Source organism: Dromiciops gliroides, chromosome 4, assembly GCF_019393635.1.
Source record: "Dromiciops gliroides isolate mDroGli1 chromosome 4, mDroGli1.pri, whole genome shotgun sequence".
Lineage (NCBI taxonomy): Eukaryota > Metazoa > Chordata > Mammalia > Microbiotheria > Microbiotheriidae > Dromiciops > Dromiciops gliroides.
In genome coordinates this window covers 445297175-445324459 of record NC_057864.1, presented here as the reverse complement: position 1 = coordinate 445324459, position 27285 = coordinate 445297175, and the positions used below count along the sequence as shown (strand labels likewise).

General features: G+C 43.7%; 1 protein-coding gene across 2 annotated transcripts in view; it reads left to right on the top strand.

Moving 5' to 3' along the window:
* Positions 1-237: 237 nt before the first annotated feature.
* IGSF3 (immunoglobulin superfamily member 3) overlaps positions 238-27285 on the top strand; it is a 145815-nt gene continuing 118767 nt past the window's right edge. Inside the window, exons 1-2 of one of the 2 annotated variants that reach the window (XM_043962351.1) lie at positions 238-499; positions 1309-1980. In XM_043962351.1, coding sequence (XP_043818286.1) covers positions 1911-1980 — 70 coding nt within the window. In that variant the 5' untranslated portion in view covers positions 238-499; positions 1309-1910. Of the gene's footprint in view, positions 500-759; positions 847-1308; positions 1981-27285 lie in introns of those variants that run through there. The other variant, XM_043962352.1, reaches the window with a different exon arrangement.

Sequence of the window (27285 nt, the reverse complement as noted above, 5' to 3'; positions counted from 1 at the left end):
CCTCCCGGCTTCCAGTTCGAAATTTAAAAAAAAAAAAAAAAAAGAAGTCTCCTAGCCCGCAGCCTAGCTCCCAGTTGGGGGAAGCGGTTGGGCCAGCCAGCGGTGATGGTGGCCCACACATCTGCCCCGGCTCCCCCAGCTGTACAATGCCTCGAAGGGGCGGGGCCGGCGGGGGCGGGGCGGTGAGCGCCCGGTTCGGTCGCTCGGTCGCTCGGTCGTCCTTTAGCTCGCTCCCTCCCTCCCTCCCTCCTTCCCTCGCTCGCTCGCAGCCGCTCGCCGTCTCCTCTCCGTGTTCGGCTCCCGGGAGCCGGCTCCGGCTCGGGCTCGGGCGTGAGCTAGGAGGACGAGGAGGAGGAGGAGGAGGAAGAGGAGGAGGCGGGGACTCAGGCGGGGCCGCCGCGGAGCAGCAGCAGCTGCTGGTGCGGTTGCTGGAGGAAGCGGCCGGTCCCTTGAGGCTCGCGGAGAAATCACGGCGGAGCGGGCAAGGTCCGGGGACCAGGTCAGCGCGGAGGTGGAGGGCGCGGGGCGTGGGGCGTGGGGCGCGGGGCGCGGGGCGGGCGCAGGGCGCCAAGCCGAGGGACCAGGAGGCGAGCGAGGACGGCCGGGGGTGAGATCCGGGCGAGGCGGGCAGCGGGGGGCCACGGCGGGGCCCAGAACCAGCTCCGCTCCGGGCTGGGGGCGTGGGGGCAGCCCGCCCCCCGCCCTTCTCTTCCCGGTCCCCCATGCCTGCCCCCGGCTCCCATTCTGGGGGAGTGGTTTCCCATGTTTAGACCTCCCTTCCCCTTGTTCTTTCTTTCTGTCTTTCTTTCTTTCTTTACAATCGGCGCAAAACAAACACCCGAGAAGGTAAAACAATAGCGGGGCCACCTGGGACCCGGCGGGCTCCTAAAGCGCCCATGTTCTTGGTGGGGGGGGGGGTCCCTTGGGGCGGCGCCGGGCCTCTGGAGGGGAGGGGAGGAGGAAACCGAGTAAGTGGGAACAAGGGCACCCTGATGTACCTCGGAACCCCTTTCCAGTGTGCTCTGGCTCAGAGGGTGGGGCCAACTCCAAGCCTTGGGGACTAGGAAGAAAGCACAGGGAAATCTCAGAAGTGTAGGTTTCCCAAAAGTACTCCAGGAGCTGGGGTCTTCCTGGTATTCCTCTGGCTCTGGCGGGGAAACTGAGGCACGGGCCTGTTCAATAACTTGCTGAAGGTCAGAGCCGGCAAAGCTAAGGAATGAGTCCCAGGTCTTAGGGCGCCTAGCTTACTTGTCTTTCTAGGTCTTGCCGTTCCTACTTTTATCTTTTACAACAATCTGTTTGTTTTAGAAATCGGGAGTCATTTTTTATATGGCTGCTTCGGAATTGCTGACAGTCCAGCTTGCTTTTCTGTTCGTCGGACCGGCCTGAAACAAGAGGCAGGGCTGTGACCCTCACGACAATGCAAAGAAGCCGACCCACTGAAAACCCCCAGATCCTCACTACCTGCTGCCGGCCCTTCTCGTAGGGGTGTCTCAGGTTTTAACTAAACCAGTTTTTTCCCCTATTGGAGAATCTTGAGAGACAGAGCGTGTTGCATTGTTGGAGAGGGGAAGGACATCCCCGTATAATTTAGCTTTGGTGGATGAAAGGATTTTGAAAAACTCTTCTCTACGTTTTCCTTGAAGATTAATCCAGAAGGAGTGAGTGGGAAACAGAGCAAGACATGTAATGTGGCAGAGACCCAGACCGGCTTCAGGATGAATCTGGACACCTCACTTAGTATAGGGCAGTGCTGTAGCTCCCAGATGCCTTACGGAGCCCTCTGCCCCACTTCTCCTTAAACTCTTCCTCCTTTCCCCGTCAAATCCCACTTCCGAAGAGATCCTTTGGAACTCAGAAGTGGCCGGCCAGGAGTGGAGAACAAATACTGGGAGAAAAGGAAGGGCCACATGTTCTCTCTCTTCCCAGGAGCAGATATGAAGTACTGTTTCCAAGCTCTGGCTTCCCTGGTGTTACTGGGTAAGTGGATGTGCTTTTATCAATTCAACAGACAGCAAAGTTTAACCTCCTGTAACTGATGGTGGTTGTCCTCCATCCACACTGAGCTGTGGGTGACCCCAGGAGGCCGCTGGTGTGCATCACAGAATGAAAAGGTCTTGTGTTGGCCATTTCTGAGACAGAAAAATCTGAAGGAAAGGGTATTCTCGACAAATAGCAGTCATTTATCCAAACGGCAGACACTTAGAGTGATTCTTTTGAAGCACTCTCATTTTTCTTTTCATTGTATCCAGAGTACTAGGGAGAAAGGGGGGTGGGGGTGGCCAATGGTCCTCTGTGAACTGGTCTCTTATTCTTTTTTCCTAAACACTAATGCTACAATAGCCACTTGTAGTGTGAATCCATTTAAAAGCCGAGCTGTTTTGTTTGGATTTTTTTTTTTAGCAATCAGTAAGAGCTGATGGTTGATGGACTGTGTGTTTTTAGTTTAGCACTCAATGAACACCTGATGTGTGCAGAGCACGGGATCATGAGCTTGAGTTGGAAGGGACCACTTATATGTGGGGCCATCTCAAGTGGCTCCCAGTTGGGGGAAGCGGTTGGGCCAGCCAGCGGTGGCTCAACTCAAATAGAAACTGCTATTGACTTAGAAAATGACAAATTAACATTATCTGTGTTGTATCATTTTTTAAAAAAATGTTAAATATTTCCCATTTTAATCTCATTTGGGAGTTTGTGTCCTGTGGGGCTGTTTGATGCCTCTGATCTCTTTTGGTTTTTTTTGGTGGGGCAATGAGGGTTAAGTGACTTGCCCAGGGTCACACAGCTGGTGTCAAGTGTCTGCGGTTGGATTTGAACTCAGGTCTTCCTGAACTTAGGGCTGGTGCTTCATCTTCTTCGACACCTAGCTGTCCCACTCAGATCTCCTTTTACAGATGCAAATTAGATAGTCCCTAGAATTTTAAGTGACTTATCCAAGGTCACAAAGTAGTGTCAAAGACAGAATTTGAACTCAGGTTTTCTGATTCTGGAAGCAGTATTCTATTGACCAGTGGCATAAGGAGGCATGTGCCATTTTATTGATGAAAAAATTAAATCACAAAGCTGACTTAAACTTACTATGACAGTTTGTTAGCCAGCATAAGAGAAATTTATAATACATAATAATGATAATCCATGGGAATGCATCAGGAAGGCATCATAAAAACAGTGCTGTGTGAGGTCTAGGGGGTGGGGGGAAGCTGTTTTTGAGGGGAAAATCCAGGAAGTTTGTTTTTCTTTCTGCTTTTTCTCCCCACTCTTTCTCATTTGTCTCTAGATTGAGAACTGTTGAGAATCTGTTCTTTCTCACTCTTCTATACCTGAAAAGGCAAATCAGTGCTTTAGAGAAAAGAGAGGCTGGAAGAATAGGGCTGAGGTTGAGGGGATGGCTGGACCACTCCATGACCTATTTGAGAATTCCCAGCCCAAAGTGAGCCCCGACCCCTCACTTGGGGAAACCCTGACCTTCTTCTAAGCCCTGAAATCTTGTTCAGTCATGTAAAATGCTTTGGTTGTAGTAGAGATCATCCATACTGAAAGTGAGATGACATTCTCTGAGTCTCTTATTTGGTTCTGCCTGTGCCTACCTGCCTTTCCTTTGGCTTCTCCCTCAAAACACACACACACACACACACACACACACACCATCCCCCAACTCCTCACTATATGACTTATTCCTCTGACTTTTGAGTATGCTACTACCTTTTCTAGTGTTGTTTCCTTGGCAAGATGCCATCATACTTATCCCTTACCTATGATCTAGTAGTGGAAAAAGCAATGGATTTGGAGTCAGAGGAACTGGGGTTCACACCTTGGCTTTCAGTGTCTAGATAGGTCACTAACATCCCTGGACCTTGATTTCCTATTTTGTAAAATGAGGGGGTTTTAAACCAGGCAATCTCTTAAGATCCTTTCCAGTTCGGAATGTTGTGTGCATGCCTCCTCTTCTCTCTCTCCCCCTCCCATTAGATTGCACTTGCCTTAAGAATCTCATATTTCTGCATATCCTTTATGCCTACCACAAGTACTTTGCACTTAAAAAAAAAAAAGGTGAACTATAACTTTGACCCATTAGTTTTAGTTCCCCTCTCTGGAGCTAAGCCAAATAATCTCTCTCCCACCTAACACCTTTTCAGATCTTTGAAAACAGTTATCTTGTCCCTTCCCGAATCTTCACTTCTAACAAGGAAGGAAACAAATATCCCCAGAATTTTCAGGCTGATCTGCCTGCTGGGATTTTGAATCCAGCCACCTCTTTCCTGCTCTCTGAAAGAGCTTGTCAATTTCTCTCCCAGAATTGAACGGGAGACTTAATCCAGGCCACTTTCTTTGCCTTATGGGAACAACTCTTGTCTGTCTCAGGACAACAGCAAGCTTAGCCAGATGTCCTCCAGAAGTTCTGGGGTGGGAAGGGCCAGAAAAGACAACTGGCTGGGCAGGAGACCATTATCATCATTTACTCCTCCCCAGACACTGTCTTGCTTCAGGGAATGCTTTTTGTTTGCTCGTCATTTAGTATTTGACTTTCTATTAAATTTAGTTTACCTTTTTTTTTTTTTTTTTGAGGTAGGGTCATTTCCCTAGGGAAGGGAAGGAAGGGGGAAAAAAAATCTGGATAGTCAGTGGGGATGTGTGTGTGACTGGCCTGGGAAGTTAGGATAAAATGAAAGAGGGTGGGGCTGATGGGGAAGAGAATAGGCTGGGAGAGAAGGCCAAGTTGGCATCTGTGCCTTTTTTTTCTTCTGGCTATTTGAATGTAGCTAAGGATGGTAGTTGTGCTTTGGCCTTCCCTTCTTCTCTCCATCCCCCCAACCCCACCTCTCAGTCTCTTTACACACCTGTTTGTCCAGGTGAAATCGGGTCACAGTAAGCTTAAAAGGAAGCTTTGAAGGCATAAGTCACAAACATCCTCTTAAGTGATATTAGACAAGGGGACTCGTTCTCCCTAACCTTTATTGTTTGCATGAAGACCCCTTTTAATCAATCATAGGCTAATCCTAGACTGTCTTAACTGGAAGGCTCATAGGATTGGGGAGATAGAGCATGAGGCACAAGAGTGAAGGATCAAAAGTGTATGGTTCAGGACAGCTAGGTGGCACAGGGATAAAGCATGGGCCCTGGATTCAGGAGGGCCTGGGTTCAAATTTGACCTCAGACACTTGATACTCATTAGCTGTGTGACCCTAAGCCAGTCACTTGAACCTCATTGCCCTGAAAAAAAGGGGGGCAGCTAGGTGGTGCAGTGGATAGAGTACCAGCTCTGGAGTCAGGAGGACCTGAGTTCAAATCCAGCCACAGACATTTGACACTTACTAGTTGTGTGACCCTGAGCAAGTCACTTAACCCCAATTGCCTCACCAAAAAAAAAAAAAAGAAAGAAAAAAAAGAAGTGTTTACTAAAAGCATATGTTTCGGGGGCAGCTAGGTGGCGCAGTGGATAGAGCACCCACCCTGGAGTCAGGAGGACCTGAGTTCAAATCCGGCCTCAGGCACTTAACACTTACTAGCTGTGTAACCCTAGGCAAGTCACTCAACCCCAGTTGCCTTGCCAAAAAAAAAAAAAAAAAAAGCATATGGTTCAGAGAACCATGTAGAACTAGAAGGGATCTCACAGCCCATCCAAGTCAACCCATTCATTTAACTGGTGAAGAAACTTGAGGACCTGAGAAATGAAGTGACTCACCTGTCCAGGGTAATGTAGATAATAAGAATCCAAGGCAGGATTCAAACCCAGGTGTTCTTGACTCTGAAGTCCTGAACTCTATCCACCATACCCATGTACATAGATGTCTGATGCAGAGTAGAATGTGACAAGGGCAGCTAGGTGGGGCAATGGATAGGGCACTGGCCATGGAGGACCTGAGTTCAAATTCTGCCTCACACATTTGACACTACTAGCTGATTGCTTGAAACAGCTGGGGACATCTCCAGTCTTCCTGATGTATATCTTGCCATTGGAGGAGAGAGTGAGGCTGGTAACTGCACAGCCCTGCCTCACTTAAATCCAATTCACTGATGACATCACCTCCCGATGTCATGGTCTTCTCTGAGAACAAAGAATAAAAAACAACAAGAAGAGACAGAGACTTCTAGGAAAATTTGAAGGAGAGAGCTTTTAGCAGAGAGATCAGGGAAGACTTCATGGAGGAGGTGTCATCTAACCTGAATCGCTGAGCTAAGGGAGAGATGAGGAAGCACGTCCCAGCTACAGCTGGGGGCTTAGGAATGGCACAACATGGGAAGAGAGCCATGAACAGTTTAATAGTCTCTATAGCTAGTAAAAGGAGGAGTGTGAAGCAGGGTAGGCTGGAGCCAGATTGAGGAGAGCCTTAAAAGTCAGCCACTAAGGAGTTTGTGTTTATCCTCTGTCCCATAGGATCCATTGTTGTAAAAGAGGAGTGACTAACCCCGGGGCCTGAGTCTGGGACTGTAATCTGTTCCCTGAACTAGCAGTGTGACCTTGGATGAGTCATTTGCTTACTCTGGGAGCTCCAGCTCTGAATTTGTAGAAGTCTGAACTCAGCTCTTGGTGCTTTGTGCTGCCATTGTGCCCCTTCCCCATTATTTCCTCCCTCCCCGATCAGACTCCTCCTGACCAATGACCAGCACTTCTCTGCCTCTTCCTGGCTGGGCCCTGCACCCCTCCTTCCCTGCCCAGGACTGATGCCCCTCTGTCTTTGCACAGAATTCGTTCTACCCTTTTCTGATTACCCATATACCTTTGATCCTTCACACTCAGCTTGTCTCCTGCTCTGTAAATTGTCCCACATCCCCCCAATCCACTTTGTGCTCCAGAGTCCATCTGTAATGATGATGTCGACGTGGCTTTTGTTGAGAATGTTGATGAATCCAATAAGGAGAGGCCAGGGGCTGGGGGAGGGTGGGGGGAAGGGGAGTTTAGTGGTGAGTGTAATAAAGACAGAAAGGGGGTGAGGAACAAAGTGCCTTTGACTGAAAGCATACTCAGAAAAGATTGGGAAGATGACAGGAAGGTAGGTGTGTGTGACAATAGATTCATACTTCCTTTCCCGTGTGAGAGACAGGAGGGGGAAGGGAAGAAACCAAGAGAGATGAGTACTGAACTTCAGGTCATAAAGCAAAATTTCATTTTTCTGTGCACTATGAAGAAAGAGATAGCTGTTCCCCACCAAGGCTGATGCTACAAGCAGGTTGAAATCTCTTTTCAAGATGGAATATTAAAAAATGGAAATGCCACTTGCAAATAGAGGGTGAGGAAATAAGTTTGGCCGGCCTTGTGAGCAAACACTGAACAAATAACTCAGATAACAGGGTATTCATTTGCATTATCTACCAGGCCATCTACAAATACAGGATTAAGTGTATTTGTAGAGTTGGGGAAGCTTCTTGTTTGATTCCCTCTCAACAGGCATTTTAAAAAATACTCATGGTGTGCCAGGCACTATGCTAGGCACTGGAGGGGAAAAAAAACCCGGCTCCCAGTTCGACAAACCACAAGAGTCACTGAGTTAAGAGCTTCTATTCTACCTGAGACTTGTTTGGACAGGGAGGGATTAGGGAAGCTATCACCTCTCTTCTAAAAAGTCAAAGCTAGCTTCCAAGGGAGGGTGGTGAAACAGTAGTTGCTTTATAGGCTGTAGTATCAGGAGTCGGGAATTTTTCCCTGGTGTCTTGCTGTGCCAGGTGAGAATCAACCCCATCATGTCCCATTATGCTAGGAAGGATTCCAATGAGAAACTAGGCATGGACTGAAGGCTGGGCTGGTTTTCAGGCAGTAGGCAAATTGGTAAGAGGCTCATCACATGTAGTGGGGGTAGAGTTCTGGACTTGATGTCAGGAGGTCTGGAGTCAAATCTTGCTTCAGACATTTACTAGCTGTGTGGTCCTGGATCAGTCATTTAACTTCTGGGCCTCAGTTTCTTGATCTGTAAAATGAGGGGGTTGGACTAGATGACCTCTGAGGTCTCTTCTAGTTTTATATCTGTTACCCCATGGCTTTTGGACTGGTCCCAGGATAATGGATTTTTGCTCCCAGATAATCTACTATTTGCCATGGGGTTTTGATTTGCATATGGAGGGGGTGTGACCAAACTAATGAAATTGTCTATGGAAAGCCCTTCCCAATCTGGTGCTAGCTCCTTTCTAAACACTTCTTTTTTTTGCGGGGCAATGAGGGTTAAGTGACTTGCCCAGGGTCATACTGCTAGTAAGTGTCAAGTGTCTAAATCTGGATTTGAACTCAGGTCCTTCAGAATCCAGGGCTGGTGCTTTATCCACTGTGTCACCTAGCTTCTCGCTCCTTTCCAAACTCATTAGACCTTACTCCCCTTTCTGGGTTCAAAGTTAGCCAACATGGATTTGCTCTCTCCCATAGTGGATAGAGTGCTGGGCCTGGTGTTAGGAAGGCTCATTTTCTGAGTTCAGATCCAACCTCAGACACTTGCTTAAATATGTGACCCTGGGCAAGTCACTTCAACCTGTTTGCCTCAGTTTCCTCATCTGTCAAATGAGTTGGAGAAGGAAATGGCAAACTGCTCCAGTATCTTTGCCAAGAAAACCCTAAATGGGGTCGCGAAGAGTCAGACAGGACTGAACAACAACAACATAGTGGGAAAAATGCCGGATTTTAAATGATTGCACCTGGGTTCAAATTCCAGCTCTGATGATTGCTACCTCCATAGCCGTGGGCCAGGTGACTTAGCTTCTTTCTGTGCTCCAGTTTCCTCATCAATAAAATGAGGAGCTGAACTAGATTGACTTCTGAGGTCTCTTTCAGTTCCATATTGTGATTCTGTTAGTGAAACTCCAATTTAGGGAATAGCATGTTGTTCTGGACAATAACATCTCCTATTGACTTGATCTATTTCAGTCTGACACAGCTTTCCTCACAATCCTGGGAGGTGTCGGTATTGCAAGTATGATTGTCCACATTTTTTCAGAAAGGTTGGGACTCGCTTAGGGTCACACAGCTAGTGAGTATGGGAGTCATAATTCAAACCTAGCTGTGTGTTTCTCAACTCCAAATCCAGTGCTCTTTGCTGCAGCGGATTGAACACAGATGCTCTTTGCGAAGAGCTTGCTTTCATGTTGGGAGAATTTCAGACACCTGTGTGTGAATGCCACCTAATTTTCAAAGAGGGGAAAAAAGATATGGTTGCGCAAAAATCATGCATATTTTTGTGGGAAACGCTTTGGTGCCAAACACCATCAAGGCACTCTTATTAAGCTCTTAATTGTGTGCAAGGCACTGCAAGAAGAAAATGAGGGGAAAACCTCCTCACCCAGAGAACTCAGTCGAGGGGGCTGCTGATTGTTCTACCCTACTTTGAGAAGAACGATAGGAATTTATTAAAAGGACACTTCTCCGCTATATCCTAGGGTCAGTACGTACTCAGCCCAATCTTTTACATCTTCATCTAAAATAATTTATGTGCAGAATGACCCCTGCAGCATGGTGGAATCTTGAATCATCAAAGAAAGATGAAATCAGCGAGGCATTGGGAAGGAAATAGTCTAATGTGCTTTAGCAAGATTTTCAACAAGGAAAGGGAGTTTTCTGCCTGATCCTCTATTAAACAGAAAATTTTAGTTCTTAAAAGTACCTCATTCCCTGAGGAACTCACATAGAAATGGAGATTTTCCTGTACATAAATGTCATTGCCCTCTAATAACTTGCCAATTGGAGAACAGAAATGTCAGAAAGAGAGTTTGGTGCAGAGTAAAGAGTACATAATTCAGAGATGAAAGGACCTGGGTTCAAATCTCAGCTCTGCTTCCTATCTCTTTGGCCATGGCCAACCCAGTCAACCACATCTGTAAAATATTCAAAACCTGTAGTCCTTAAACTTTTGATCTCAAAACCCATCTATCAGTACTCTTAAAAGTTATTGAGACCTCCCCCCCATATCTATCAATATTTTTTTTTTTGCGGGGCAAAGGGGGTTAAGTGACTTGCCCAGGGTCACACAGCTAGTAAGTGTCAAGTGTCTGAGGCTGGATTTAAACTCAGGTACTCCTGAATCCAGGGCCGGTGCTTTATCCACTGCGCCACCTAGCCGACCCCCATATCTATCAATATTTACCAATTTAGAAATTAAAATGTCTTAGTACCATTATGAAAATAATCATGACTTGTGGACCCTCCTAAAAAGGACTTGAAGTCCCTTGAAGCTCTTCTCTAAGGGTATTGGTCTAGACCCCTGAAGTCTGTTCCTGCTCTATAGCAAGTGGTCCTTGGAATTAAAATACAGATGGACAGAAAGGTATTTACATTAAATGAAATTAAATCCTTTTTCATTAAAGGAACAATGAATGGAGTTAAATGGAATGGACACTGGGCTAGGAGTAGAAAACTGGAGTTCTACCACTTAATAAATAGCTCTTTGTTTTTGAACTGGTTACATAACCTCAGTTTCCTCATCTATTGCCTGATCTTCAAAGGGGAAGTTGAGAAGAAAGAACTGTTTAGATGAGAGCTGTGGTGTGAGAGAGAGAGAATATGGAACTCAAAATGAAAAGAGTTAAACATTTTTATTAATTTTAAAATTAGATGTAAAAAAAATGTGGTAGGATTTGAAAGCTGATTTCCATGCTTAGGGAAAAGGAGAGAGGTTTATTGAGTCAGGGTCCTGACTCAGAATATTGGGGAGATAATGATGGGATCCCCATAATGGAGAATTTAGGCCATTATGGGAGGGCTGAGACAGGTAAAAGAGGCAATTCCACTCTTAGGGTGTTGTACCTAGTGAACGTAAGATGTCTTAAGGGCAGAGCACTAAATAGAAGTGGGCTCACAGATTTGGGTCTCCTGGTTGTAGATGGATGATTGAATCCTTGGGAGTAGATGATTCCCCCCAGGCTCAATATACTAAAATCAAAACTCTAGGTACAACCCACAGGAGGAGGAGTGGGGGGGGCGGGGCTGGAGGGGCAGGGTTGTCATTGTTGGAGAGCCAATGGGGTGTAATAAAGAGTACTGACCTTGGAGTGGAGTTAGACGAGAACATAGGTGTGAATTCCACTTCTGACACTTAGTGACCATAGACAAGTCACTCCTGAGCCTGCTTATGTGTAAAGTAGGGATTATAACAATACCTGGCTTACTTATCTCACCTGATTATCATAAAGATTGAATGTGATGATGTGTGTAAAGTGTTACCCAAATGTCAGCGATTATCATGGTTAAAAAGTAAGCTCTTTGACAACCGAGATGGTTTCATTCTTTCTACTTGTATCCCCCGAACCTTACACGGTGCCTGCAACTTAAGGACATAGCTCTGGAGCAGTGAGGGACATCAGAGGTCATCAAGTCCAGCACTCCCTCAATTTTACAGATGAGGAAACTGAGACCAGTTTAAGTGACTTGTCCACAGTCATAGAGGTAATAGACACTGGAGGCAGGTTTTGAATCCAGAGCATCCAACTTGAGATCTGTACTTAATAAAAACTTGTTTATAGACACATACACACGTAGACATACACTTTGTAACAAGCGTTTATTAGGATTTTATTTGTAGATATGTGATATATATTGTAACGATTGGAATGATGCCACCTGCTGGAGACTTACTATAGAAAAGCTCCGCCATGAGGTGAAGGTCTCTGAGGGCCAGACCATTCGTCTTTTCTTTGGCATCAGGAAGTGATGTTTGTTTGTGGGAGGATGAAGGGGGAGCCTGGCGCTCTGACTCTCTCTTTCCTGGGGACTCTGGCGGAGAGCGGAGCTAGGAATGCTCTCTCCCTTTAATAGATAGAGGAATCTAGGCCTTTCTCTCTCTCTTTACAAAATTCTTATTCTCCTTAATAAATGCTTAAAACTGTAATTCTTTCTAAAGTATATAATTTATTGGCGACCACTCATTAGATATTTTAGACAGACTAGCTAGAATTTTAGCCTTAACTATATATATATGAGTATTTTATACATATATACACATAGACACATATATACATATATTAAAACAGTATTATGCTTTTATTTATTGATATATGATATGTATGTACATCATATATACACATACACATTTTATTTTTTTACATGCACACATTTTAACAAGCATATATTAGGATTTTGTTTATAGATAAGTGATATATACATATATGCCTGTATATATGTGTGTATACACACACACACACACACACACACACACACACACACGTCCCAAATAGGTATAAGATAACAGGGGAAACTAGATGTTGCATTTGAGGCCTTTCCCTCCCCTCCCTCCCAGCTGCTAGAACCTCTTCCCTGGGTTACCTTGTACCTGCTTATACTACTTATATATGGGCCTTTTGTGTACCCTTTTCCTCTCTTCTACCTCTCCCCCAACATTAGACTATAAACTCCTTGAGGACAGGGATGGCTTCACTTTTGTCTTTGTATCTCCAGAGCCAGCCCAGTGCCTCCACAGAGGAGATGCTTAGTATGAAGCTGCTGACTGATTGAAAAGGGAGCTTTGCCACATGAAGAGGGAGTTTCCCTGGTGCCTTGGGTGTGTTCTGAAGGGGGGGGTCTCCCTAATATTTCCTTCACTTCCTAGCACCAGGGGAAGAGAAGAATTGTAGCAGCCTAGCCCTGCTACTCAAAGTATAGACAAAGATAAGCAGAAAACCCAGTGAGACCCAGGTCACGGTTTTAAAAATCCACCGACTCGAGCTATAGTCACTGATGTCTTTGCCTGAAACAATCTGACCTGCCAGGACTCGGAATGAACATTTTCCCCATGCCCTGGAATGATTGGGAAAAGGCAGGTCAGATCAAACTTGGCCCGAGGATCTGTTCCGACCTGTAGCATATAGATCTAACTCAGTTAATCCCCTGGGAATCGAGCTCTGTCACAGAAGTCAGGAGTGCTTTAAAAAAAAAAATCATTTCATTGTAAGAAATGTTGGACTGTCTCAGTAGCAGTGCCTCTGCTAAGCTGTAGGCCATTTACCATGTCTAGTTTCTAATTGTCCTGGCCTGAGCAAACCCATGGAACTAAGTTTTCTCCTTTCTGTTAAGAGAGTTATTGTTGTCCATTGAAATGAGGTTGAATTTATCATATGAAAATGTTTCTTGGGTAGCATTTTGATGATGGAACTCGTTAGGAAGGTCTTGTTCTGGGGGAAAACAAAACAGGAGACATAAATAATTTTAAGAAGCCTTGAAAGAGAACTTAGACCCACCCCTGCCTTCTGGCAGAAGCAGGCCTGCACAGCCCTAGCCAGATAAGCATCTTCCCTTTAAGGACCTCCAAAGAAGAAAATTTTGCAACCTCTTTTGCTTGTCACTTTTCAGTGAGTAGACTCACTGAATTAAAACTAGGAGGTGTCTTTGAAGTCATTCATCTAGCTGGAATCCCCTCTGTAATGTCCATGACAAGGAGTCATTAGGCCTCTCTCTGAAGACTTCACATGTCAGGAACCCATTCCTGTAGGAGGCTGCCTGTTCTACTTTTCACAGCTCAAATTGTTGTTTCCCCAGATATCTCACCTAAATTTGTTTCCATGCACTTTTACCCATATTCTCCCCCTGAGGCCCAGGAAAACAAGTAAAGTCTCTTTTTCCAATACTTGAGGACAAGCTATTACAGCCATTGAAATCTTCCCCTTCCCCAGGTCAACCATAGTCAGTTGCTTCTACTGTCCCTCACAGGGCCTGGTGCAGTGTTCCCACACTGTTTTTGGCTGCTCCAGTTCGTCAGTTCCTTTCCTAAAATGAGGTGCCCAGAATTGAATGATGTCTTCCAGACGCATACAACGGCAGAGTTCAGCAGGCCTTCCTAGGCTTGGACACTGGGCCTCTCTTAAGGACAGCCAAAATCACACAGACGCCTTTGACTCCCATGTCACGTTGACTCATGTTGAGTTCATAATTGAGGCAACCTCCTGGATTCAGGAGGACCTGAGTTCAAATCTGGCCTCAGACACTTGATACTTATTGGCTGTGTGATCCTTGGCAAGTCACTTAACCCTCATTGCCCTGCAAAAAGACAAAAACAAAAACAAAACAACATAATTGAGGCAACCTTACCCTGACCAGTTCTTTTTCATATTAAATATGGTCCAGCCTTGCTTTCTCTCCATTCTTATGCTTGGGCAGTTTTGTTTTGTTTTGTTTTTAAACCCAAGGATAGGACTTTACAATCCTTACCTAGGTATTTCCTCTCTATCTCCTGCCTCAGGACTTTGACCTAAGTTGTCCTCCATGCCTTTGGTATGCATTCTCTTGGAGACTCTACCTCTCTGAAGCCTTATCGTGCTTCCTGGGTCAACTCTGTTATCTCCTTTTCACTGAAGCCTTCTTTGGTAACTCCCCTCTACCCCGCCCCCCCCCCCCAATTAATGTACTTTGCTTCACTTCTTGTATCTCTCCAGTTAGAATGCAGGCTTCTTGAGGGCCAGACCCATATTTTTTTTATCCCTACCCCACATGTTGTAAGAATTTAATGTTTACTGAATTGATAACTAAAATGAAATCAATGCAGATTAATCAAATAGATATTCCTTTCACCATTATAGATGGTAATTACTTGTATGATTCTTTCTTTTTTTTATTTGCAACAAACATTTTATTTTTTCCAGTTACATGGAAGGGTAGTTTTCAGCATTCATTTTCATAAGATTTAGAATTCCAAATTTTTCTCCCTCCCTCCCTCACCCTCCACAAGACAGCAACCAGGTTATATATGTACAATCCACAAGTGCTCATTTTATCAGTTCTTTCTATAGGGGTGCATAGTAAGCTTTGTCATTAGTCCCTTGGGGTTGTCTTGGATGATTGCATTGCTGAAAGTAGCTAAGTCATTCACAATTGCTCATTGAACAATACTGCTGTCACTATGTACAATGTCCTCTCAGCTCTGCTCACTTCACTATATATCAGTTCATGAGTCTTTCCAGGTTTTTCTGGGATCATCCTGTTTGTCATTTCCTATAGCACAATACCATTCCATCACAATCATATACCACAGCTTCTTCCGTCATTCCTCAATTGATGGACATTCCCTTGATTCTCAATTCTTAGCCACCACAAAGAGTTGCTATAAATATTTTTGGTACAATTTTCCCCCCTTTTCTCTTTTTCATGATTACTATTGTTAACTGTTTCCCTTCCATCCTCTTCTCTTCCCCATGATATTTATTCTATTATCCATCTTCTTTCATCCTATCCCTCTTCAAAAGGGATTTGCTTCTGTCTGTCCCCTCCCCAATCTGCCCTTCCATCTTTTGCCCCTCTCTCTTTATCCCCTTCCCCTCCTATTTTCCTGCAGGGCTAGAGAGATTACTCCACCCAATTGAGTGTGTATGTTATTCCCTCCTTGAGCCAATTCTGATGAGTGTTAGGCTCGTTTACTGCTCTGCTCCTCCCCCATCTCTTCCCCCACTCCAAAAGCCTTCTCCTGTTTCTTTCATGTAGGATTTCACCTCTGCCCTTCCCCCTCTCCCAGTACATTCCCCTCACCCCTCAATTTAACCCTAAAATGTCATCATGGGGCAGCTAGGTGATGCAGTAGACAAAGCATCCACCCTGGACCCAGGGGGATCCCAGCCAAAACCCAGCCTCAGAAACAAGACAGTCACCCACTGCATGACCCCAGGTATGTCCCCCAACTCCAATGTTTTATGGTTCTCTAGGGTCTTGTATTTGAAAGATTATGCTCAGTTTTGCTTGGTAGGTGATTCTTGGTTGTAATTCCAATTCCTTTGTCCTCTGGAATGTCATATTCCATGCCCCCTGGTCCTGTAATGTAGAAGCTGCTAGATCTTGTGCTATCCTGACTGGGGCTTCACAGTACTTGAATTCTTTCATTTTGGCAGCTTGCAATATTTTCTCCTTGACCTGAGAGCTCTGGAATTTGGCTATAATATTCCTAGGAGTTTTCCTTTTGGTATCTCTTTCTGGAGGTAATCGGTGGATTCTTTCAATTTCTATTTTAGCTTCTTCTAGAATTTCAGGGCAATTTTCCCTAAGAATGTCTTGGAAAATGATGTCTAAGCTCTTTCCTTAATCGTGGTTTTCAGGTAGACCAACAATTTTCAAATTATCTTTATGGACCTATTTTCCAGGTCACCAGTTTTTTCCAGAAGATATTTCACATTGCCCTCTATTTTTTTATTCATTTAGATTTGCTTTATTGTGTGTTGGTTTTTCATAAAGTTACTAGCTTCCATTTGTTCAATCCTAATTCTTAGGCAGTTATTTTCATCAGAGAGCTTTTGTACCTGCTTTTCCATTTGGCCAATTTGACTTTTCAAGCTGTTGACTTTTTTCTCATGTCTTTCCTGCATCACCCTCATTTCTCTTTCCATTTTTTCCTCTACCTCTCTAACTTTATCTTCAAAGTCCTTTTTGAGCACCTCTATGGCCTGAGACCAATTCATATTTTTCTTGGAAGCTTTAGATATAGGGGCCCTGGTGTTGACATCTTCCTCTGAGGGTGCACCTTGATCTTTCTTGTCACTGAAGAAACTTCCTATGGTCCTCACCTTTCTCTGTCTATTCATCTTGCCTTTCTTTTACTTGACTCTTAGCTCTTTAAAGTGGGGCACTGTTTCCAGGCTGCAGTATCCCAAGCTTCAGAAGTCCCAGGTGGTATGATTTAAGGAGGAACAGGTTCTTCACTCACCCTGCCTGTTCCCTGGTCCGTAGATGACCCCAGACCAATTTGCTAATCAACCAGCTCTGTATATTGTGGTTGTCAGCTCTGACAAGCCTGTGCCCCTCCCCCACCTGGGCCACTGCTACTCAAGCCTACCTCCTGGTTCCCAGCAGGGGTGAAAAACCCAAGTTCTGCCTCAGCACCAGCAGAGACCCCTGTAGTCTCCCTGCTGCCAAGGGCTCAGCCTACTCACCAGACTGTGAGCTTAGTTCCAGGACAACACTGGTGCTTCAGCTGATTCAGAGGCTCTGGGGGTCTCCTTCTCTGGTGAAGCCTTCCTGGGAGTGGATCTCTGTCAGGATGACTGTGGGGTTGGGCTCCATTCCTGTCTCAGCACAGCAGCTCCCTCCTTCTGACCTTCCAAGCCGTTCTTGGTTAGAAGATGATTTCAGCACATTCTTCTGTGGGTTTTGCTGCTCCAGGCCCTGTCCTATGGCATTATTTGGTTGTTTTTTGGAGCGATCATGTCATGAGTTTGAGAGCTCACTGCCTTTCCTCCCTACTTGTATGATTCTTGTCCATGGCTGCCTACAAACCTTCCATATTAGAATACAAACCCTAGAATCATTCAGAACAGTTTTTGGTTTTGTTTTTTAAATAGTTCTTGAGTACTACCCTCATACTTTGGTTTTCCATCTGGTGGTTTTTTTGTTTTTACAAAGACCAGACCACCTCCTTTTCTAGTCATGTGTGTCTTTGATATCTTTTAATCTGTTTGCATAGACATTGTCACTAATAATATGTTATAGCCTCATTCTGTCTATTGTATATGTCTTCATTAACCTTTGACCCATCCACCATTTTGATGTTTGGTAAGTGTCTGGTTGACAGACATAGGATATAATAAGGAAACTAGAGAAAGGAACTGGACCAGTACCTTCATGGATGCAGGATGGGGAAGATCCTCTACTAATGTGAATTGGCACCTTCTGGGCAATTCACAGTGATGCCTAGAGTGCTGAGAAATTGTGACATCCTGAGGGTCACAAATTATAGGAGAATATTAGTGTTAAAAAGATTTCTTTTTGTGTCAGCAGCAGTTTTGGACCATTGAAAGTGCCATGGAGTTCCCAAAACTCAATTTAGCCTGCTCTCCTTTCTAATTCTGGGTTTTCATTGGAATAATTTAATAAGCTGCTCATCCATGCCATAATCTGGATCATATGAATTCTTCATCTATTTGCTTTTTGAGGTATGGATTCCTAGGCTCATTTCTTCTTATGGGCCATAGATTTCATTAAAGATAGCCTTGGTTTGATGTGGTCAGCACAGTGTCATTTGCAAACAGGAGCATGTGACGGATTTCAGTATCTTAGAGAGAATCCTTCTTGTGTTTGAACTCTAGGCAGGGCATCCCTCATGCAGTGGTGAACACCTTAGGCAAGCATTTTTTTTCTTCCTTGCAGGAGAAGAGTAAGGTATTTGGATCTATTTCATTAATATGTAGAAATTCCCTTTCCCAATGCAGATCACCACCTTCTCTGCCCATTGCAGATCAGAATTGCCTGGAATAATTTGTCAAGATTTACAGCCACTGTGTTAGTGGTGGGATTTGACCCCACTACCCTCTCTACTCTGTATGATTCTATTCGTCACTGAGATCACCTCTCATGTCTTGAAGAGCCTGTCTCCCTGTGTCATGGGTCATGTGGCATGTGATGTTAATAATTGGCAGGTTTTTGGCATGAGTGGTCACTGTGGTTATATCTTGTATCAAGCCTCTAATGTTCAGGACAGGCATCTGAAAACTACTGCAGAATCTTTAAAGCTGCATAATTGCCCTACCTGGTCAAATGTATTTTGTTGTTATTATTGTTGTTATCAGTAGACCCAATGGGCTGTTATATTCTTTAGACTTCTCATTCAGGTATATGAAAGTCATCTTTGAAAGCCTGTCACTTCATTGCTCATATTTTTATAAAGAATAAACCTTTATACATGTGTAGGTCATTTTCAGAAAAGTTTTATAGAGCTGAGGGAGGAAGCATGAGGTGAGAATTTCTTTGGTCTTCTTGATTGCCTTTTTTATTGATAATGATATCCATGAGTTTTCCTGTTCTTTTGGTAACTTCACCTTGAAAACTGATCGTCTAACACATGTTTCTTCTGTATACTTGGTCAACTCCAGCCACTTTATCAACCTGTCTTGAATGTCACTCCCATTTGTCCACTTCTGGTATTTAGGAGCCAAGAGTACTAAGTTCAGTCCGAGAAGATTCAATTAATCACGCCAACATTCCTGTCGAAAGTTTCTTGGGTCCTCTTTCTGTCATATAATATGATAACTGTACTTTCCTGACTTCATGCCTTCTACCATTTCGATAAATAGGCCAACTAAACTGTCATCATCCACATTGTTAATTAAAAATATTAATAACTTGGTCTCAGAGACAGATCCCTGAGGGATGGATGCCTGCAGAAACCTCTCTCCAAACTGACTTTGAGCCGTCAGTGGCTTCACTTTGGTTCCCATCACTTAAGCAGTCCTGTACCACCCTAACTGTTCTGTCATTTAGCCCACATCCCTTTCCATCTATGCCCACAAAGTTGGCATGAAAGATATTGTCAAAGATTTCTCTAACATTGTTACCTTATGTCAGCGACATTCCCCTAGATCTTAGCAGTCTAGTCACACTCACAAAAAGGGAGATGTGGTTAGTCTGACATTTCTTCTTGTCAGTCAAGCTAACTTGGCTCTCAGTAATTACTGATGCCTTTTTTAGTTGTTTTCTAACCAGCCCTTTTACACTCTAAAATTTTGTTGGAATTGATATCAGAGTCACTGACCAATAGGTTGCATTCTCTTTCCTCTTTGGAAAATCAAGACTATCTTTCTCTATCTCCTGTTTCATACTTCCTCTCCAGTTCTTCCTGTCTTTCAGCAGCTCATTAATCTTGTGCTTCAGATCTTTTTGTATCCTGGGATTACAGTTCTTCTGGTTTTGATGAATTGAATGATTAGAGGGAAGTTAGGTATTTTGTCTACAATCTATTTATTTACAATAACTCATTTATCCAGCTACAGCTCACAGTTGACCATTTTTGCTCTAATCTTCCCTGTTTGGAGTTCATTTTCCTTGATAGAAAAAAAAAAAGAAGCTAGCTAGGAGGAGTTGAGTTGTTCTGCCTTCACTTTGTCAACTCTTGTGATGGACCCACCCCACCCCACCCCAAGTATTTAGAACATAAGGTCATAGATATAAAGCTATAAGAGATTTTCTTTCTCTTTCTTTCTTTCTTTCTTTCTTTCTTTCTTTCTTTCTTTCTTTCTTTCTTTCTTTCTTTCTTTCTTTCTTTCTTTCTTTCTTTCTTCCTTCCTTCCTTCCTTCCTTCCTTTTTTTTTTTTTTGTGAGGCAATTGGGGTTAAGTGACTTGCCTAGGATCACACAGCTAGTAAGTGTAAAGTGTCTGAGGCCGGATTTGAACTTAGGTCCTCCTGAATCCAGGGCCAGTGCTCTATCCACTGCGCCACCTAACTGCCCCTGGAAGAGATTTTAGAGAACAAGCCCACCTCTCCCATGTTCCAAATGAGGAAAACTCAGGTCCATTCTGTAGTTTGCCTGAGATAGTTAGGAATAGAAGCAGAATTGAAACCCAGAACTTGTAATTCTAAATCTAGCATTCGTTCCATTCTACCACACTGCATCATTTTTCCTAACTCTGTATCATCTGGCTTGGTTATCAGACAGAGTGCCCACATTACAGCTAGAAATGTTGTGTTGGAGGAATTGTTGGTGATAGTGATGCTCTGTTGTAATCTTTTCCCCCTTTTTGAACTGCCACGGAGTTCTCAGAACGTATAGTCATCCAAGTTATCTGGAAGAAGAGAGCTTATTGTAGTCAGGATTGGGGGAATCCCACTATCTGCCTACAATTTTTTTAACTTGCTGTTGACTCAGATCAGTGAGAGACAAATTATTTTTGCCCTATTTCTGCCAGGGCCCTTCCCTCCTCCCTCCTTCCTTTTCACCCCTTCCCCTCAGGCCAATCAGCATTTATCAGCCTTTTCTCATGTGTCATCATTGGCATTGTATATAACTGTGTATTCCCCCTCCCTTTCCCTGATTCATCAAGACTCCTTATCCCCGAGGTGTTTTGTATGGGCTTGCAAAATGTATGATGTAGGAAGTGGCCATGGACCAGATGGGGGTTGTCTTGATGTTCCCTTGCGATTTCCCTGCAGCAGATGTCCCAGCCTTCTTCAGTATCCTCTGTAAGGTCTGTCTTCCAATTGCAGCCTTCTTTGCCCGGTGACCACTTCCACACTTAGAGACGGCTGTGGGGGCCCTTGGGAATTTAGTGTCCCACATGGACAAATTAGCACATTAGAGAGATTATTATTTAGATAGATTCCTTCTGGTATCCTAACATTACCCAAAGGCAAGACAACCCTTATGACAAGGTTTGAAGACAATTTGTCGAGCAATTTCATAATAAAGCTTCGAAATGTTTTAGTACAAGACACAATTATATTCTGAACACCTCTCTCACAGCGCCCGCCCTCTCTTCTCTCCCTCCCGCCGACCCCCCCACCCCCAGGCCTTTTTGCTTCTTCCTCCTACCTTTCCTATTTGAATATGGGATGATCTCAAGTTAGGTATTCCAGCAATACCTAGAAGGAAGGAATGAGATCTCTTCAGTTTATAGGATCATAGTAGATATGCTACAACTATCATGAAGTAGACATGTATATTATAATATATAGAACATATAATTATAATGTAATTATACATGTATGTGTTGTGTATATACACACATGTACCCATATACGTGTATATATACATGTGTATGTGTATATGTGTATATTCATACATATATACACACACACACACACACATATATATATAAAATATATATATTTGAATTTGGAAATCTCCCTTGTAAATAGAAAATCTCAGAAGCATAGACTTGAAGACAGAAGGTTCCTTAGAGGCCCTTGTTTTGGAGATGATGAAACTGAGACATAGAGAGTTTTAGTAGTTTGACCAGAGTCACGCATGTAATAAATGATAGAACCAACGCTCTCTCCATGTACTGTACTATCTCTTAAATTTGACCTGTTCTTTAAGAAGTTTATATTTTTCCCACCCTCTTAAAGAAGAGAAAATTGAAGTATCTTCTACAAGGCAAGGTTATGTGTAAGGTGCTCCCAGATATAAGGGCGGGGGGGGGGGCAGGAAAGAGAGCTCCTTCCTTCAGAGTGCTTAATTCTATTGAGATGCTATTTTAGAGAAGTAAGTACAAGGTGGAAAATTGGAGAAAAGATGAAAACAGGGTGGTGAAATGGAGGAAAGACTGGAAAATACCTATAACCAAATGGTGAGAGAGGATTCTGTTATTCTTTATTTTAATTGAAGCATTATCAAATAGAAACCTCTTAGAATTAAAGAAGAAATAGAACTCATTCAGTAAGCTTACTTACCTTCAACCACTGGCTTAGGGACAAGGTGAGTAAATATGGGAGATCCATTAGGTCTCTGGTCTAGCTAGGAAATTTATGACTGCCATATGGGCTTATATGTAGGAAGTAGGCAGCGATTCCTGATATCTGTCCTTATTCTCCCTGAGGATTTTTTTTTTCAGGGCAATGGGGGTTAAGTGACTTGCCCAGGGTCACACAGCTAGTAAGTGTCAAGTGTCTGAGTCTGAATTTGAATTCAGGTCGTCCTGAATCCAGGGCCAGTGCTTTATCCACTGTGCCACCTAGCTGCCCCCTGTCCTATCTCTACAAGGGATTTGTATCTCTTCTTGCTTTGCTTCATCCCGCTTTGTTGTCGGGTTTTTTGGTTTTTTTTTTTCCTTTTGAAAACTGTAAGATGTTAACCAGAGGCTTTAACCAAGCAGCCTCTTATTCTTTGAGCTATAAGCAGGATGGAGGACTCACAATATGGAATCTCATAAAATATTCCAAGTATAATCTCTCCTGGTCAGTGATCATCCTGCCTGCAACTGGGAGATCTTTGTGGCCCTGCAATGGAGGCCTTGAAAGAAAAGGGGAGGCTTGTCACCCCCTTACTGGTAGCACTTTCTTTTGCTGGCCTCTGTCTCAGAGACTGGACTGATCAATTAGTTTGGGTATGTCATATGACTAATGTGCTATTAACATTACAGTGCCCAGAGGGTTGAGGCTCTGGAGATGGGAGCTCTCTCCTTATTCTGTAGCGACCTTGTTGTAGGGAGATGGGAGCTCTCTCCTTATTCTGTAGCGACCTTTGGGCTTCATCTCCCCTATCCTCACTCAGTCTCATCACTGGTATGTAGTGCTCGGATTGGATTTTCTGAGATCCTTTCCAACTCTGGACCATATATGCAAAAGTGACATAAAATATAATAACAGTGGTAATTACTAATATTTATACAGGGCCTACTAGCCATCAGACACTGTGCTAAGCACTTTACAAATATTTTCTCATTTGATGCTTACAACAACCCTGGGAAGTAGGTGCTATTTATTATCTCCTTTTAATAGATGAAACTGAAGCAGACAGAGGTGAAGAGACTTGTCCAGGGTCACACAGCTAAGTAACAATCTGAGGCTTGATTTGAACTCAGGTCTTCCTGACTCCAGGTCTGATGCTCTAGCTGTCCCCCTTCTTTCATCTAAAGTTTCTTTCTAGAATTGACTTCTTAGGGGTCCTTCCAAACCAAGTTATAGGAGTGAACTTCCTTGTTCAAACTCCTTGTTTTCGAGATGAAAAAATTGAGAGCCAGAGAGAAGACTTACTCCAAGTTGGGTGGAGTAAGATGTAATAAAAGGATCTGAACCCTGTACTTTTGAATCCTACATCATTAGTCTTTCTATTCCATGTGCCCCTTTGCTCTTTCTCCCTTTGTTTCTTTCTCTGTTTCACTCCCTTCCCCTCTCTTCTTCCTCTGTTTCTGTCTCTTTGTCTATGCCTCTCTCCACATATAAGTTTTTTCATATATAAGTTTTTAATGATGAATAGCAAAACCTCTATTAACATGTACTATTTGGAAATATTCGTTTGAAATAGTAAAATGTTTGAATTGCAGAATATTTGAAATAACTGGGTTGTTACTTCTATATAAAGTGGGCTAACAAAAAAGGCTGCAGGTGCCTTGGGGAAAAACAAAACAAAACAAAACAATTGATTTGGCATCAATGTGGTCTTGGGAAAGTCTCTTAACCTCCATGGCCCCATATGTAAAAGGAGGGAGTAGTTAAACCGGATGATCTGGGATGTCCCTTCCAGCTCCGAATGTCTGTAATCTGGAGTTGCCTCGAAAAGGCCTTTAAAGATCTTGCTTTATTGAAGAAATGAGTGATTCTTCATTAGCATATATCAGTTGTTTGTGTGTAAATGTTGCCTGGGAAATACCCAGCTACTGAGAACAGTGTATTCTTACGCGTATTTTAAAAAGTCCTAAGAGAAATCTTTGTTTATATTAACGGTGCTATTTATGAGGGACTAATGGAGTATGCTTTGGACCAATCTCGCTGGAATAGTCATAAATCCTAAATTAGGAAAATTGTCATAAATTCTAAATTAGGAGACCATGTAGTAAAAGTCATTGGGGCATATAAGGACTAGGAATCAGGAGATCTGGGTTCCAATCCAGTTCTGCCACTAAAGGGTTATATGACCTTGGGGAGGGATCCTCAGTTTCCTTATCTGTAAAACGAAACTGAATAGGCAATCTCTAAGGTCTCTTCTAGTTATACAGTTCTATGATTCTAGAACTGAAAATAATGGGACCTTACTCTGCTGACTATTTTAAGGCAAATTTCATTAGCCAGGAAAATGCATGGAGAAGTAATAACAATCATTTTGAGGTGGGGGGGGGGAGAAAAGCTTCAGGAAATCTGCTGTTTGCAAATTTGCTGACTCAGAATATGGCAATGTGACTTTAGAGGAAGCTGATGGATGTTCTTCATTAAAGGCCCCCAGCCCCCCACTCTCCAATAGAGGCAAGTTCCTCTTCCCTGTTGGAAGAGTGGTGGGGAACCTGGCTTAAGCCACCTATCTGGGCTGTGACTTCAGGGTCAGGGGCAAGGAACCTTTCCTTTGGGATTGAAATTCCTTTAATGGGGGCAAGATCTTGCATTTCACAAGCAGAATAATGACAGGGATAAGGAAGAGAGGGCAGTGAAAATAAGCCATGTGTGCCTCATGATTTTGATGGAATTGTCTAAACCATTCTCTTGGCTTAGGGATCTTTTTTTTGGGGGGGGGGTGCATGTAGCTAGAACAGCTATCTGGAGAGGCCCATGATTGCTTGGCTTGGCTAGTATTGTCAAGGATAGAAGGCATTCCATTTTTTTTTCTCTTTGAGATTCACCATTGCCATATCAGCCCCTAGGAAGGATGTGCCCTGATAGCTAGCTACTCTAACACCTGTAAGTAAAACCCTTAGTAAGATCAGGAGGAATATCAAGGGGATATTGGTAAAAGACATGGGCCATCTAGCCCGGGTGGCATAATATAGTTATAAGGTACAATATAGATGTTAACTTATATAGTTGTAAACTTCCCAAAAATGCCTTTGTGATCTTGGGCAAATCACTTAAGCTCAAACTCATGTGAACTTCCATTTTCTCATGTAAAAGGAGGCCCTTAGACTAGATGACTGACCTAGAACGCCCCCAGCTTTAAATTCATGCTCCTGTAACCAAGCTCCATTGCAAGTTTTTCTTAAATCTAGCATCCTATAAATGGAGCCCAAGGTCAATCCATTCTAGCCCTTTGTTATCAGCAGAAAGGCAACCTGGCAGATACTGAAACAGAACTGGTCTTATTTAAATGGCTTGTGCTTAAACTTTGTTCTTTTGGGTATGTATTTGTTTGTAGTACCAAGGAGCTCTGGGGCCTTGCTATGACTCATTGCCAGTTTATCAAATTAAAGGCCCTGGACACAGTGGGAGTGGCCAGTGTCCCATGAGTTAGCCCACTGAGAAGCCAAGTCATCACTCAGAACACACAGTTAAAACCAAGATGGAAGATGAACAAACCACCATTTCTTCTCCTAGATGTAAGGGTGAGGCTGGAGGGTGCTCTTAGAACTTCTGGACATGGGCTGTGATTTTTATTTGTGCCATCTTGGAGTTGTAACCAGCACACCACCACGCAAACCTGATAGTACCTGAGCCATATGTTTCCATGACACACTAACCCCAACCTCTCCCCACAGTCCACTTTCTGTGGGCAGAATCAACCTGGCAGCTGCATCTCTGAGGCTATGGAATGTATCTGTGATGGTCAGTGTTTCCTCATGTTCTTTTAGCCATCTCCTGGTGAGGTTTTCTTTCTGAGGTTGCCAGAGCTTTTGCCTCAGTTTCATTGGCAAAACCAGCAAATTCTCCTTTGAGCCTGGACCTTCAAATGAAGCTTTAAAGATAATAATCTCATGTTAATGTTGTGCAGTGTTTTAGCATTTTTCTGGGTGTTTTATCTGATGAGAGCTTTTTGTTTTCTGAAACAGAATGTACTATTGTTGTTTGGGACTTTGCCCCCACTGAAGACCCCTTTTTATCATCAAAGGGACTTGAGGATTCATCAGCATTGTGAGAATTCATGGCTAGATAGGTGTAAGGGAGGGTGAAAGGGACAAAGGAAGATGAAATAGGATAGAAAGGAAAAGGAACAGCCTATGTAGAGAAACAAACTCTCTGGTCAGAGCTTTAGTATAGGTGCTGTTTATGTTCCTAATTGGTCATCTTTTTTTTTTTTTTTAAGTGAGGCAATTGGGGTTAAGTGACTTGCCCAGGGTCACACAGCTAGTAGGTGTTAAGTGTCTGAGGCTGGATTTGAACTCAGGTCCTCCTGACTCCAGGGCTGGTGCTCTATCCACTGCGCCACCTAGCTGCCCCCTAGTTGGTCATCTTGTTCATTCAGCAAGCCTCGACTGAGTGAATGCCTACTAGACCATAGGCCAGTTCAATAGCAGCTCAGTCAGAATTCAGTACTCAGGAAGAAGGTGATGTTTGTCAGTCTACAACCACATAGCATGTGCCTGGCATCATGGTAAGTACTGGAGATAAACATCAAGACCCAGGAACCTCACTCACAGAGCTCTCATTCAAATGGGGAAGACAACTAAGATACATACAGAGGAAGTAGAAGGAAATTGGAGAAGGAAAGCTAATTAGTCACCAGGGAGCCTGGGAAAGGCCACCCACAGAAGGCAAGATTTGAACTGGTTCTTGAAGGAAGCCAGGGAAAGTGAGAGACAGGAGAAAGATGCAAGAGCATTTCAGGCTTGAGGCTCAGCTAGTGCAAAGACTTGGAGATCGGATGGAGAGCTAAGTGTGAGGGTCCTGCAAACAGATGAGTGTGTTTGGATCATAGAATGCATGGAGAGAGCGAGAAGCCTGGAAATGGAGAAAGAGGATAGGTTGGAAAGCTTTAAATGCCAACTGGACATCTTTATAGTAATCCTGGTGGTAATAGGGAGTAACTGGAGGTTGAATGGGGAAGGCAGAGGGGGATGAAACATGAAAACCCGCATTTTAGAAATGGCACTTTGTGGGGCAGCTAGGTGGCACAGTGGATAGAGTACTGGCCCTGGATTCAGGAGGACCTGATTTCAAATCTGGCCTCAGACACTTAAACACTTACTAGCTGTGTGACCCTGGGCAAGTCACTTAACTCCGATTGCCCTGCAAAGAAAAAAAGAAAGAAATGGCACTTTGTGGAACATAGAT